Source organism: Lagenorhynchus albirostris, chromosome 5, assembly GCF_949774975.1.
Source record: "Lagenorhynchus albirostris chromosome 5, mLagAlb1.1, whole genome shotgun sequence".
Lineage (NCBI taxonomy): Eukaryota > Metazoa > Chordata > Mammalia > Artiodactyla > Delphinidae > Lagenorhynchus > Lagenorhynchus albirostris.
This window is the reverse complement of record NC_083099.1, coordinates 78,207,480-78,220,919: the sequence shown is the minus strand read 5'-3', so window position 1 is coordinate 78,220,919 and position 13,440 is coordinate 78,207,480. Positions and strand designations below refer to the sequence as shown.

Below are 13,440 nucleotides of genomic sequence, written 5' to 3'. Positions count from 1 at the left end.
TTTAACATTTTATTTTGTGGTTACTAAGGATATGTGGGATAAGGGTTCACAAGGTCATTCTATTGAAGTATCCCTTTGACTAAGACAAGATTGAGAACCAGTGCTTTAACTTTGGAGTTCCTTCAGTATCTGCTTCTATCTGTTGTGCACAAGGGGTAAATGAAACTATCAGGGACAAATCTCACCATGTAATGTATACTTTCTGGCAGAAACTCAAGGATTATAAGTGTACCTGAGTCTCCCCTAGGACTGAAGGCATATGGAAAATGCCCACAGTGTAGAAATGTGAAGGAGGTCTTTGCCCTTGTACACATTTTTTTTCTCTTGTAGCTCTATATTTTATTTCTACAGTTGTGTTTAGTATCAATATGGTTAGTACTCTCACCTCTCCATTTCAGAGTCCTGTCAATGGTCGGCTTGAGTCTAATAGCTTTGGGGACAGGAGGTATCAAACCCTGTGTGGCAGCTTTTGGTGGAGACCAGTTTGAAGAAAAACATGTAAGAGTCCTGTAATTTCTGTGTTTTTCAAGAATGTAGAGCAGGCATCAAACGGCAGGTAACCATTTGCCAAGATTGAAGTGATCCACCAGTCAGATCATATCTGAGGAGCTGTGTTCAGTGCTGGGTACTGGTCATTAATAGAGGGAAAAACTGCAACATTTCAAAGGAAAGTGACCAGGGTGGTAGATGGACTAAAAGATGCTCTTATGAAGAAAGGTTGAGGGAAATGGAGATATTTATAGCCTGGATAAGATAAGAATTAAAGAGAATATCTTAGCTGTCTATAGATATTTGAAGGATATCAGTAATTAAACCAAAGATCAATGGCTGAAAGCTATAGGAAGCTAGCTTCTGGCTTGATGGAAAGAAAAACTTCAAATAGTTGGAAGTAGCGAGTTTACTCTCACTTGAGTTACTTAAGAAGATACATGGTAATCACTTTGGGAATGGGAGGTGATGAGTAGTACAGAGATGATTTAAGCATCTCTAGCTTTGAGATTCTATGAAAGGGGAAAAGGACCATTTGGAATAAAACAGAATGAGTTTCTCTAGATGAACCTGTCTGGATGATCATTCCTTCTTTTCCTAAATACTTGCCACTGTCAGTGGGAGGGGAAAACAGTATGAATAAAGGTAAAAATGGGCCTGTATAAGGAAGCAGTGACAACTAGGCAAGGGAAGTAGTCTATTCTTAGATCAGCCAACATTTCTAGCTGCTTCTTTTTTCCTCTCAGTTTTCTATTTTGGCTGTCTCCATGTATTATTCCCTCTTCTGTAGCTGGTTACCATGTTTCTGGGTTTTCACTCTGTTCTTTCTCTGTGTCCTGTCTTCCTTCATGTCTCTAACCCTTCAGACCATTTGAGTTATTTTATATTCTTTATCTGCCTGAGGGTCCATAGATCATAATTGCTTGCTGACGTTGGAGAAATAACCAACCTCTGGCAAGTGGGATTCTATGCACAATGAACTATACCCATAGATTGGTGTAATGAGTTTAAATGGGGACCAGAAGAGGAAGCAAACCACACCATAAATAGAAAATGAGGATTGTGCTGATGTGTCAGGAAAAGATCTGGGGTGTCAGAATGAAGCACAGAAGTGCACAATGAATAAAGCATCAGCAACTGTATTTGAAAATTGCTTCATTTTGTAACTGCTCCACAAAGATATTTCAATAATAGTACAAACGCACCTCCAGGTTTCCACCAGCCATTTCCAAGCCCACAGACATCCTTTTATACTCTTTGGCAGACTTCCCATAAACATTAGGTAAATTATCCTGTTTGACGGACAATTTACTCCACTGTCCCATGTTCTAGTCCTATTCCTACCACACATTCCACAAAATCAATGATTTAATTTAGTCACTCAATCACTTAATAAATTCAGTTAATAAACATTTATTGTCTGTAGTATAACAGGTACTATGCTAGTGGGGATTACAGAAAATAATAAGATACAATTTCTGCCCTAAAGGAACTCAACCTACAGAAAGAAACAGACATTTAATGCAAAGAAACTAATATTAGAATAGATATGTATAGGACACAGTACATAGGCATAGTGTACAAGATGATCATTTTTGCCAAGATAAAGGGGTAAAAGAATGTTAAAGATGCTTGTACTAGGGTTTGAAAGATAGGGAAATGTTTGTCTGGGGTCAGCGAGATATGTGTTAAAATATCTGATATGATATTCACATACACATTCACAGAGGCAGTGCCTGAATCTGTCTCTGTGTATGTACCTCTCGCTTAGTCTGAACGCGAGGTAGGGGGTGGAGCTAGGAGGCATATTGCACTGATGATTTGGCTTTTTTTTTTTTTTCAGGCAGAGGAACGGACTAGATACTTCTCAGTCTTCTACCTCTCCATCAATGCAGGGAGCTTGATTTCTACATTTGTCACACCCATGCTGAGAGGTTGGTATGTTTTCTGAGGGACTCTGTATAAGCTTTACTCAGGCCAGCCAGAAATCTGTTCAAGGCTTCCTCCTGTCCATCTTCTCCTTTGGTTTGAAAATCTGAGAGAATTTCTTTTAACCTTGCTTTGTCTGGCCCAAAAGAAGAATTGTGGATTAGGTGATGGGAAGAAAGAGGATGGCTATGTCTATGACCTCAAAAACCTGAGCTTACAGAATAGAACATCAAAGACTTAAGATTCAGGATTAATTTGTTTTGTTTTGTTTTGTTTTCCTGTAGGAGATGTGCAATGTTTTGGGAAAGACTGCTATGCATTGGCTTTTGGAGTTCCAGGATTGCTTATGGTGATAGCTCTTGGTAAGTGCAGTGGGGCAAAGGAAACTAATAGCCACTGATGCCTTCCACATGTAAAGGGTGATGTAAGCACTTTACACAAACTATTTCATTCAGTCCTCACACTAACCTATTAGGTAAGTGTTATTATAGGGGTTTTCCCTAGACGTTGGAGATAAATTAACTGAATAAAGTCAGAAACCTCAAAAAAAAGTGCCCAAGGTTACATAACTAATAAGAAGTTTCCTAGAGAGCTTTAAGAAAGACTGATCCCTGGACCCTATGTAGGACTAATTAAATCAGGATCTCTGTGGGATAAGGCCTTGGCATCTGTAATTTTTTAAGTATCTAGGTGATGCTAATGTGTAGTCAAGGTTGAGATGTACTGATCTACACTACAGTATATAATGAAGCAAGGAAAATAATTAATCCTTCCTTTTGAACTAGCTTATTTCATCTGATGGTTATTTATCTGGTAATTGAAAGACTTTTAAAATTCGTTGGGCCTTTTAAAGTAGCTTCTAGGTTTAGCCGTTTCTGCCCTGCTCTGCAATGCTCCCAAGAAGTTTGCTCTTAAGCAAAGAGAATAAGAGGAGTTGGATAAGTAGGGGGAAACTGATGCAACTTAGATCAAGTGGCATTCTCTTTACCACAGGGAACCCAGCAATGGAAGTGGAAGGGGGATGTGTGTGTTGCTTAGTTTACACAGCCTAAGGGGAAACTTGGACATGATTGTTTCTAATCATTGACCTGGAAACCTGTTCTCACACTGAGCCTTTGGGTGACACCCCCCACTGGAAGATATCCAGTCCAAACACATAAAGAGCTCAATAGAGGATAAAGAGCCCAGAGACTCAATGTTCCATCTGATTATTTTCTACCGGGGGTTGGGGGGGCTAATATTATTATATCAGATTGCAATTCCAATTCCAAGGAAATTTATGGGTAATTCCTGGAGCCCTGTGATAATGCATTCTCTGCTTCCTTCACCCTTTGAAGCCAAATATTTTCCTGGTTTTCCTCTGATTAGTACTATGTCTTTTTCTCTGGATCATTGCACAATAATATTATTTACATATCAGAGTAATTATGAAGATCAAAAGAGATGCTGTAATGGAAATGTTTCATAAATTATGAAATGTTAAATAAGTGTTAGCTGTCATCATTAGTCAGCTGCTTCAATTTTCTGGGTACTAATAAGTCAGTTCTCTGACTTTTCACTATAATTTAATTTATTCATTTGATTTTTTTCACTCATTAATTTGATAGACATTGACTTAATGAGCCGTTTATGTGTCAGATTCTGTGCTAGGTTTTGGGGTCACACTGGTGAATTAGATAGCTACAGAATTCATGCTTTCAAAGAATTTATTTGGTCCAGCAGGAGGAGGGAGACAGATAAGAAAACAGGAAATTTCAATATAGTATGATCACTGTCACAGCTGGTGAAATACAGAGAAAGCTAGAGGAACACATAGGAGGGATATCTGACTAAGACTTCGAGGGTCAGGAAAGAAATGATGTGTAAGGTAAGACCTAAAGGATTAGCAGCAATTAATTCAAAGATTAATCAAAGAAAAGATTGAAAGTGAAACAGAAATAGGACACGGTATCTGTAAGACAAGGAGATGAGAAATAGTATGACATATTTGAAGGCCTTAAAGGAATTCAAATTGCCTGGAGCATAAATGGAAAGATAGAGAGGAGAAATTGACAGAAACTAGATAATGAAGGGCCTTTTAACCTACTAAGGAATTAGAACTTTATCAGGAGACTAGTAGAGAGCTTCAAAAGGATTTTGAATAGAGGAATGATGGTTAGATTTTTATTTTTCAGTGGTATTTCTGACTGTAATGTGGAGAAAAAATGGGTTAAGGGTGAGACAAGGATACCCTTTGTCTTGATTACTGAATTTTGGTACTCCCTTAAATTTTGTGCTCAAGGTGAGTGCCTCACTTAGCTCACCCTCCTTGGTCCTGACAGAATTGACAAACTTGATATGATTAGATGTGTGAAAGTAAGGGAGAAGAAAAGCCAACATTGAATGTAGGGCTCCGGCTTGAGCAAATGGTGGATAGTAGGGTCATTAACTGATAATAAGGAAGAAGAGGTTTGGGGCAATACTAATGAATTTAGTTTTGGACATGTTACATTTTAGATGTCCTTGGAACATTTAATTGGGAGTATCAAACATTTATTTGGAAATACAGGTTTAAAGTTCAGAAGAAATGTTTCAGCTATAAAGATCTGGAGCTATTAATATATGGATAGCAATTAATTCATGAAAATGGATGGAATAACTAAGAGATAATAAGAGTACGGTAAAAAGACAGCAAGGATAGAACCGTGAGGAACACTGGTATTTAAAAGACAGTCAAATGATCTAAGCACCAGGAATTAGAGATAAACAAGTTATGGTACCTATTTGCAAGGAATTTTATTTTCCTGGTAAAGATACAGATAAGTGAACAATGAAGTTCTGTTCACTGTGATAAGTGCAGAAATAGATATCTACAAGGAAGTGCAGCAAACGCATGAGTAACTAGGTTGCACTGAAGTTATTCAAATAAAGATTCACAAAAGGAAAGTTGGGGAATGGCTCTCCAGGTAGGAAAAAAACAGTGCAAATGGAGAGGCAGAAATCGTATTTTGAGAACCAGGGTGATTTCATTAATGCCAGAATCAAATTAAGGGGCAATCTCTATGGCATGAACCTTTAGAATAATGTTTCAAATTTGTATGGGAATGAGTCTTAATGTAATGAAAACTTAATAATGATTATTTTCTCCAATATATAGATTGTCAATTCTTTGTTATGTATTTATATTATTAAATGAGATTATTCAGTGTTGAGCATACCTTTATACAAGCCAGCATTTACTTGTAAGTTCTTGTATTTCCTTTACAATAAAAATGTGTTAAGGGTCAAATTTTGTATTTGAATTAGGTAAAGGGTTCAACAGTTAACAACAAAAAAAGACAGGCAAAGAGGGGAAACCCACAAATGAGACTAAGAAGGAATGGCCAAAGTGATAGTTTTTCTATCTTGGCTACCAAGAGGATTTCAAGAAGGGACTCATTCAGAGTAACGAATGTTACTGACTGGGAAAGCAAGATAAGGGTGGAAAATGTCCATTAAATATAGCGACAAGAGGGTCATTGATTTGATGATATCATCTATGGTAGATTGGTGGAGATTTGAGACTAATTAGAGTAAATTGGGAAGTGAATAAGAGGGATGAAGGGGAAGACAGTATTTATAGCTGAAAGGCGACATGGAGTCAAGAGAGGATGTTGAGCATGCTTGAATGTCATTAGGAAGACTCCAGTAAAGAAACATGTTGAAGATGTAAGATAAAACAGTATAATCAGTATGAAAGCACACATGGCACAATTGCCTTTATACAGGAGGAGGAACATCAATCACCCTCACCTAAATGGAGAGAGGAGAGGATGGGTGTGGATACAGAAGTTAATAGATTTGGTGGCAAGAAGTTGAGGGGGTTTTCATTTGAAGCCTTCTATCTTCTTTGTGAAGTAAGAGGCAACATCTACTAGTGGGAGGAGATGGTAGAGAAACTCAAGGTCCCTACTCAGCTTCTTCGGTTAAGTGGCCTTGAAATTTAAGTGTGAACTTGTCAAGGTCTTCCTTTTATCACTTCACTGTCACTTTTTAGACCAGAATTCCTGAGAATTTCAGCCTCTTTCTAGGATCATTCTTAGTTTCAAGAGCAGTCTATTTCCTGTCCAAAATCTTCCACTTATCTAGATACCTCTTTGTCTGCCCACTGGTCTCCCAGGATTAGCATTCTTTTCTCTGAACTATTTTTTCTATCAACAGTAAGAAGGCTGTGGTAGGTAAAGGGTGCTATTTGGAGAAGCTTTGGGGAAACTGAGAGGATAAATAAAGAAAAAGTGGTAGAGTGAATCTGACTGAGAGGAATGGAGAAATTAGAAAGTTAAGATAAGAGAAAAGTAAGGTGATTCAGGCATTCTAGATGTAAGGATATTGGAAATTGCTACTGGTCACTGAGAAAAGCATCTTGGGTAGAAGATCTACTAGAGGGGCATCTGGCTAGAGCTGGGAAGTCCATTCAGGAGGAAAGTACATCTGGGAGGGTACCAAGATGGAGGTTTCCCACGGATTTTAGTTAAATTTAATAAACTTGAAAAAAATTTACTTTTTTATAATTATAAAACTATATCTCATTGCTGGTAAAATAAAGGAGAAAATAAGAAAATTAAATTCACCTATAGATAACTGTGGAGATGTGGTTAAAGGATAAAGATGGGTGTTGAGGGAAAGAGAATGAGCTCAAGAACAGAAATAGAACAGAAAAGAATTTTTCATAGGAATGATGAATAGTGGTTAGAGGATAAGGTGCCAAATGGAGAATAATGAAAGGTAAAGTGGAAAGTGGTAGGTTGAGGGGGAGCGCCATTGCAGACAGGGGCCACCTCTTTTTTATCTTTATTACCAGTAGTATCTAGCAGAGTGTGTAATGCAAGAATGAATGAATGAGGTGCTTTATGGTGGTTAAGAGTATAGATTCTTGAGTCAGGCCTCAGGTCAAAAATGCAGTTTCTGGCACTTTCTTGTACAGATTGCTTAATTTCTTTAATCCTTGATTTCTTCATGTGTAAAATAGAGTATTACATATTTTGTCAGGTTAAATCCGTACTGAATGTAAAACGCCTAACACTTTACATATAATAATAAATCTTCAAGAGATCATTAATGATAATAATAACCACCAGGATAATAATGAATTTGGGAAGGCCTTCCATGCCAGGAGTTTGGGCTTGTTAGGTAGGTCCTGGAAAAAGGATTTTAATTTGGCATCAGATAAAAGAAGAAGAGAACAGGACTGAGAAACTAGTTGGTGGCCATCTTGATAATGCAGGATAGAAGTTATGAGGTCCTACACAAGAGTCACAGCAGTGGTGATGCAAAAGAGGGGGCGGGCAGGAAATGCACTGAAGACAGAGGGTCAGTGGAAGTTGCTAATATGTCAGATGTAGAGATGAAGAAAGAAGAGTGAGAATTCAAAGGTGACTTTCATTTCTGTGATAACAGGAAAGTCTCAACACTGACCATTTTGGCTCCCATAGTTTTTCTAACTCCAGAGTCAGATAGCGTCAGTCATTTCCCTCCCTTTATGAGATGTGCCAGTTACTCCTATATTTCAGCATTCTGTCCTTAGTGTTTACATACTGAATGTGCTAAATGAGAAGCTAAGAACCTTATTTGTCTATCAACTGCAGTTGTGTTTGCAATGGGAAGCAAAATATACAGAAAACCACCTCCTGAAGGAAACATAGTGACTCAGGTTGTGAAATGTATCTGGGTAAGTCCATGAATTGTTTACCTACCTTTTTCAGTCGAAGGGAAAGAGACGCTGTGCTGAGCATATAGGTCTTCAAACATGGCTTCTCTCAATGACCTCTGCTCTACTTCTGTGCCTTTTGGCAAACTGAGATTAATCGGTCTTCCCTCTGTGCCTCTACTTAACCAATAAGCTAAAAATAATGTAATCGTTTTTAAAAATGGGCAAAAGTCTTCTGAAATGTAGTTATGTATGTTGCCAACAGAAAATAAGGATAGGTAAAATTAGATTTGAAATATTCTGAAATTCAATGCCTGATGAAATCAAAAGGTTGGAGTAAGTCACTTAAGAGTTATGTGTGTTTGAGGGAAGAGATAATGAATTGGAAAAAGCAGGGGATGTTTTTTTGGTCTCTCCTCTGATATCTACGCTCTGCCCTAGTTTGCCATTTCCAACCGTTTCAAGAACCGTTCTGCGGACATTCCGAAGCGAGAGCACTGGCTGGACTGGGCAGCTGAGAAATACCCAGTAAGTTGGAACTGCAGAAACATCTGATGCCTCCATGTAGTCTTTCCTAATGTCCAAACTGATTCCCTCCTGCTGTATTTGACCTCTTCTCTTACTGCTCTGGGCCACTTCTACTGTAAGCAAGAAAACCCTATCTGGCAATTCAGCCTGTTCCTTCTCACCCCTTCTTGCAGAGGCAGCTCATTATGGATGTGAAGGCACTGACCAGGGTACTGTTTCTTTATATCCCATTGCCCATGTTCTGGGCTCTTTTGGATCAGCAGGTAAGAATGGAGACACGAGGGAGGGGACATGGGAATATATGTATATGTATAGCTGATTCACTTTGTTATACAGCAGAAACTAACACACCATTGTAAAACAATTATACTCTAATAAAGATGTTAAAAAAAAAAGAATAGTTCTTTTGAAAGCTACCCCTTCCTCCAGCCCCTTCCCTCTCAGAGAAAAGGATTTCTTTTAATAGCATCTGTTTGCCCTAGGGCTCACGATGGACCTTGCAAGCCACCAGGATGAATGGGAATTTGGTGAGTAGAAGAGATTTTTCCAGAGAAGTCTATCATTTTCTTTATAATCCATATTAAGGAGAAATTTCTTTGTGTTTTTGCCTGAAAACTGACATAAGATCATAATAGATGTGCCTTTAGCATGAAGATACTGAGTAGGCAAAATAAAGAAAGCAAATCTAGAAATAAAAAGCAGAATCTTATCTTTAGAAATCAGAAATGTAAGGATGGAAAGGTTTAAATGTATACAAAGAAGCATTGAGAGGATAGCAAATGAAGTGATAGAGCCTGGGGAAGTGGATGTTTTCTTCCATCTAAGCCTGGCCAGGGAGCAGCAGGTTTGATTGCTGCTACAACACAATGGACACCATCTCTTAGGCAGGGCTAACAGCAGAGGACCCAGAGGTGGGATATTTTGTACATGGATATAGAAATAACGGGAAAATTGTAAACATTATTTCCTCTTTTTCCAATTTCCATTCATTGGCAAAAACGCTTCTCTCATTTGTTCCCACTTCCTAGATTATTGTATTGTTTTTCTATCATCTCAGTTGTGAAGAGGGCAGGGTGGAATGATGCCAGGGTTTTATGATGCCAGTCTGTTTGGAGCCTGCTTAATATAATTTCACCTTTTTCCTTCCCCTGGCTGTCCAGGATTTACCATGTTTGTCCTCTTTTTGACCTCCTGGAGAACAACTTCAGAAACCCTGTGTGTCAGTGGGAGTCTTCACCCTAACCATGATGTCTTGTCCGTCATATTATTACCACCTACGACTGCAGTTACTGAGATTAATAAAAAACACACTGACTTTATTCTCTTTCAAGTTAAAGAAAGCATAGTGAACAGAAAATAAGATTCTCCCTTAAGCCCATCTGCCTTCAGGAGACATAGCCTGAAGCCATTCCCAGTCTCTTTCGCCCCCCACCCCCCCCCACCCCCCCACTCCCACCCCTGGCATACCCTTACAAGGATAATAGTTATCCTGAACCAAAGACCTGATAGATTTTACCTTAAGCTTCTCACCTGCTAATTAGCAAGATGGTTGATCTAGGCTTTTTTTTTGTCTTCAGGCCACCATCTTAATGTGATTTGTTATCATGTTTCAGGGTTTTTTTGTGCTTCAGCCTGACCAGATGCAGGTAGGAGACTTCTCTATAGTCCAGGGTACTTATTTCTTTCCTCATCTACACCATTACCTGTAGTAGTAGGATTACCAACCATAATTTGATGTTTTTTTCCTTGTATGCTGAGGAGAGCTAAACATAGGAATGAAAATATTCTCTTTAAGCCCCACACTTCTCTTTCACATCCTCTGTTAAGTAAGTAGCTCCTGATCAACTCCAGGGAGACTGAGTTTTGAGCTCACAGGGAAAGTATAAGCACTGGATTTTTTTCCATGTCAAGTATCATGGAAATATTGTCAAAGAAAGTATAAGGCTTTGTTGTGTGAGCAACAAAATCAGAATCTCTGTTTATTGGTGACTCCCAGTTATCTTTTTAAACTCTTGTTCAACAATCCCCAATTCTTCCTTCTCTCATTCCTTTCTCCTGGCCATTTTTCCCTTGGCTGTGGTGCTGAAGAAGATAAGTGAAAATGGGAGGGGAAAGCTCCCAGTTGATTGACAGAAAAACAGGTTCAGAGTGAAACTGGTTCCTTGGGATATTTGGAAGATAATGTGCTATGCAGGGGAAATAGAGTCTTGGGTGTAAAGAGACTGAAGGATGTGGAATCATTCTGTACATAGTATGATGAAACTGTGTTTGGATGTGAGAGAGAGTGCACACATGCAAATGAGAGCACATGCTCACACTCATGATAGAAGAACGTTGTAACTAATCCCTTTTACCATGGTGTTACAGGTACTAAATCCCTTTTTGGTTCTTATCTTCATCCCACTGTTTGACTTTATCATTTATCCTCTGGTCTCCAAGTGTGGCATTAACTTCACGTAAGTGCTCACTATGCCTATGTTGCTCCAAACTGACTCAACATTTGCCCAGTTTGATAGAGAGTCAATATCTTTTCTACTTAGTGATGATTTGTTTTGATTTATCATTTTTCTGCTTCTGTTTATCCATGTTAGATTAAACGCCTGTTAATACTGAAGGACGAGAATTAGATCTAATTAATTCTTATGATAGAGAGTCCAAGCCATTACTGCAGACTTACATATGTGATGTTGAAGAGTTAGGACTCTACTTCATGGGAAGTCAAAAAGTATGTGAGATTAGGCTCCTAAACCAACTTGTTGCTTTGTTCTTGAAAGTTGCCTCTTCAAAGAAGTCCAAAGCCTTTGAGGATAACTAATCCCTTTAAATCTTACACTGTCCCTATGAAACAAATGGGGGACCTCATAAGAGTGGGGATAGAATTGTCCCTAATTACTGCTTTCCCCCCCCTTCTAAATAGAAGTGTTATTTTTTGTAAAGTTTGACAGAGGAGGGTGTTAAGTTTTCTCTAATTTCTGATTTAATAGCAATTTCCTTTTGATAACCACTTACCATATTCAGATGACCTTTTGTCATTTACTCATTCATTGAGCAGTTTATTGAGTTCAGCACCAAGTGCTATGCAAATGTAAAAGCACAAATCTTGCTCTTAAGGAGTTTACTCTTTAGTAAGGAAGCTAGAAAATATGCAAGGTTAATTATTGCAACAAGGTGAAATTTGTTAAGTGCCCTAAGAAGGAAAGCAGAGTGCCAAGGAAATGCAGAGATGGAAGAGAGAGGCCAGGGTCAAGAAAGACTTCTGAAGGAGAGGAAAAGGAGGTAATAATATATGGTGACTGGTATATGGTAAATGTTCAGTAAATCTGGCTATATTACTATTATTTTTGTTATTATGACATAATGGATAAAAAAATCATAAGCAAAGATAGAGGGAAAAATTTGGTGCATTACAGAGAACAATTCAGTATGACTCAAGTAAAAGTAGAAAGAAGGTTATATGAAGGGGAGGCAATACTTTGAAAAGTAATTGGGACCAAATTAGCTAAGCTTAGGGGGTTTAGATTTTATTCTTTAGAGTCTAGAGTTCAGCTATAATTGTCTCTTTCTTTCCCCTATAGATCACTTAGGAAAATGGCTGTTGGTATGATCCTAGCATGCCTGGCCTTTGCAGTTGCTGCTACTGTAGAGATAAAAATTAATGTGAGTACAATAAATCTTAAGCCATGAGAGCAGGACCATACCTATTTTGTTCACTTTTCTGACTTGTTCAATCTTGATTCCCTGGGCCCTAAGCACAGTACCTGTTTTAAAGAAGGTGCATAATAAGTGTTTGTGGTAAATGAGTAGATACAGGGGTAAAGCAGCAGTGCAAAATGAAGCCCACCTCCCACCTGAGTGATTCAGAGTATATTGTCAAGGAATTTCCAAACACCGGTATCCAAGATATATAACCATCTCTTAGATAGCTTACCAGACACTCAAATAACTTTTGGCAGGTTGAATAGCCACTATTAGGGAATGATGTATGAGGCCACGGCTGAGTCAAAAGGCATGGAGTTTGTTACCTGGCATCAGTGCTTGCTATATTTAGCTGGTGTTTCCCCCTCCAAACTGCCTTCAGAGTTTTCTAAGCCAAATGTTCTTTAAAGGTAGGAAACTGTGTCCTCCTGACTAGATGAGCTAGGCTGTCGAGAAAGGACTGAGGTATGTGTTTTCATGGTATCTGAAGGGTTATTTGTTGGTAATTCTAACACGTGTTCTCTGTCCTAAGGAAATGGCCCCACCCCAACCAGATTCCCAAGAGATTTTCCTACAAGTCTTGAATCTGGCAGATAATGAGGTGAAGGTTACAGTGCTGGGAGATGAAAACAACTCTCTGTTGGCAGAGTCCATCAAATCCTTTCAGGTGACGTATGGACTTGAATGAATCAGAAACACATTCAGATTATGTGCAAAGGCAGCAGCATAATACAGTGGTGAAGAGCATGCACTTGGGGAGTCAAACTGCCCCAGTCCAATTCCTGGTTCTGCCATTCCCTAGCTATAAGACCCTGAGCAAGTTATTTGATCTCTAAGCCTCAGTTTTAGCATCTGTAAAATGGCAATAATTTTTATGTCATAAGCTGTTGTAAGGATAAATATTATATGTAAAGTGCTTAGCATAATGTCTGGGACATTGTAAGCTCTCAATAGGTTGTAATTTGTGTTATTATTTCAAACTGCCTTGTAACACACACCCTGTGGAAGAGTTTGGCTTGCATATTTTCACGACTATATTATATATATTCTGAAATATTCATTTAAAAATATTTTTTAAACAATAAAAGTAATATACATTTATTGTAGAAAATTGGGGAGTATGTCAAAAGATA

The 13,440-nt window shown here is 38.4% G+C and overlaps 1 protein-coding gene across 1 annotated transcript in view; it reads left to right on the top strand.

Annotated features, from left to right (window-relative positions):
* Nucleotides 1-13,440, top strand: part of SLC15A2 (solute carrier family 15 member 2) — a 39,973-nt gene that overhangs the window by 14,332 nt on the left and 12,201 nt on the right. The window contains exons 6-16 of the mRNA XM_060150495.1: nucleotides 399-498; nucleotides 2,333-2,423; nucleotides 2,703-2,780; nucleotides 8,022-8,104; nucleotides 8,525-8,611; nucleotides 8,785-8,874; nucleotides 9,094-9,138; nucleotides 10,225-10,257; nucleotides 10,979-11,067; nucleotides 12,187-12,268; nucleotides 12,840-12,974. Of these exons, the coding sequence (XP_060006478.1) occupies nucleotides 399-498; nucleotides 2,333-2,423; nucleotides 2,703-2,780; nucleotides 8,022-8,104; nucleotides 8,525-8,611; nucleotides 8,785-8,874; nucleotides 9,094-9,138; nucleotides 10,225-10,257; nucleotides 10,979-11,067; nucleotides 12,187-12,268; nucleotides 12,840-12,974 (913 nt within the window). The remainder of the gene's footprint in view (nucleotides 1-398; nucleotides 499-2,332; nucleotides 2,424-2,702; nucleotides 2,781-8,021; nucleotides 8,105-8,524; nucleotides 8,612-8,784; nucleotides 8,875-9,093; nucleotides 9,139-10,224; nucleotides 10,258-10,978; nucleotides 11,068-12,186; nucleotides 12,269-12,839; nucleotides 12,975-13,440) is intronic.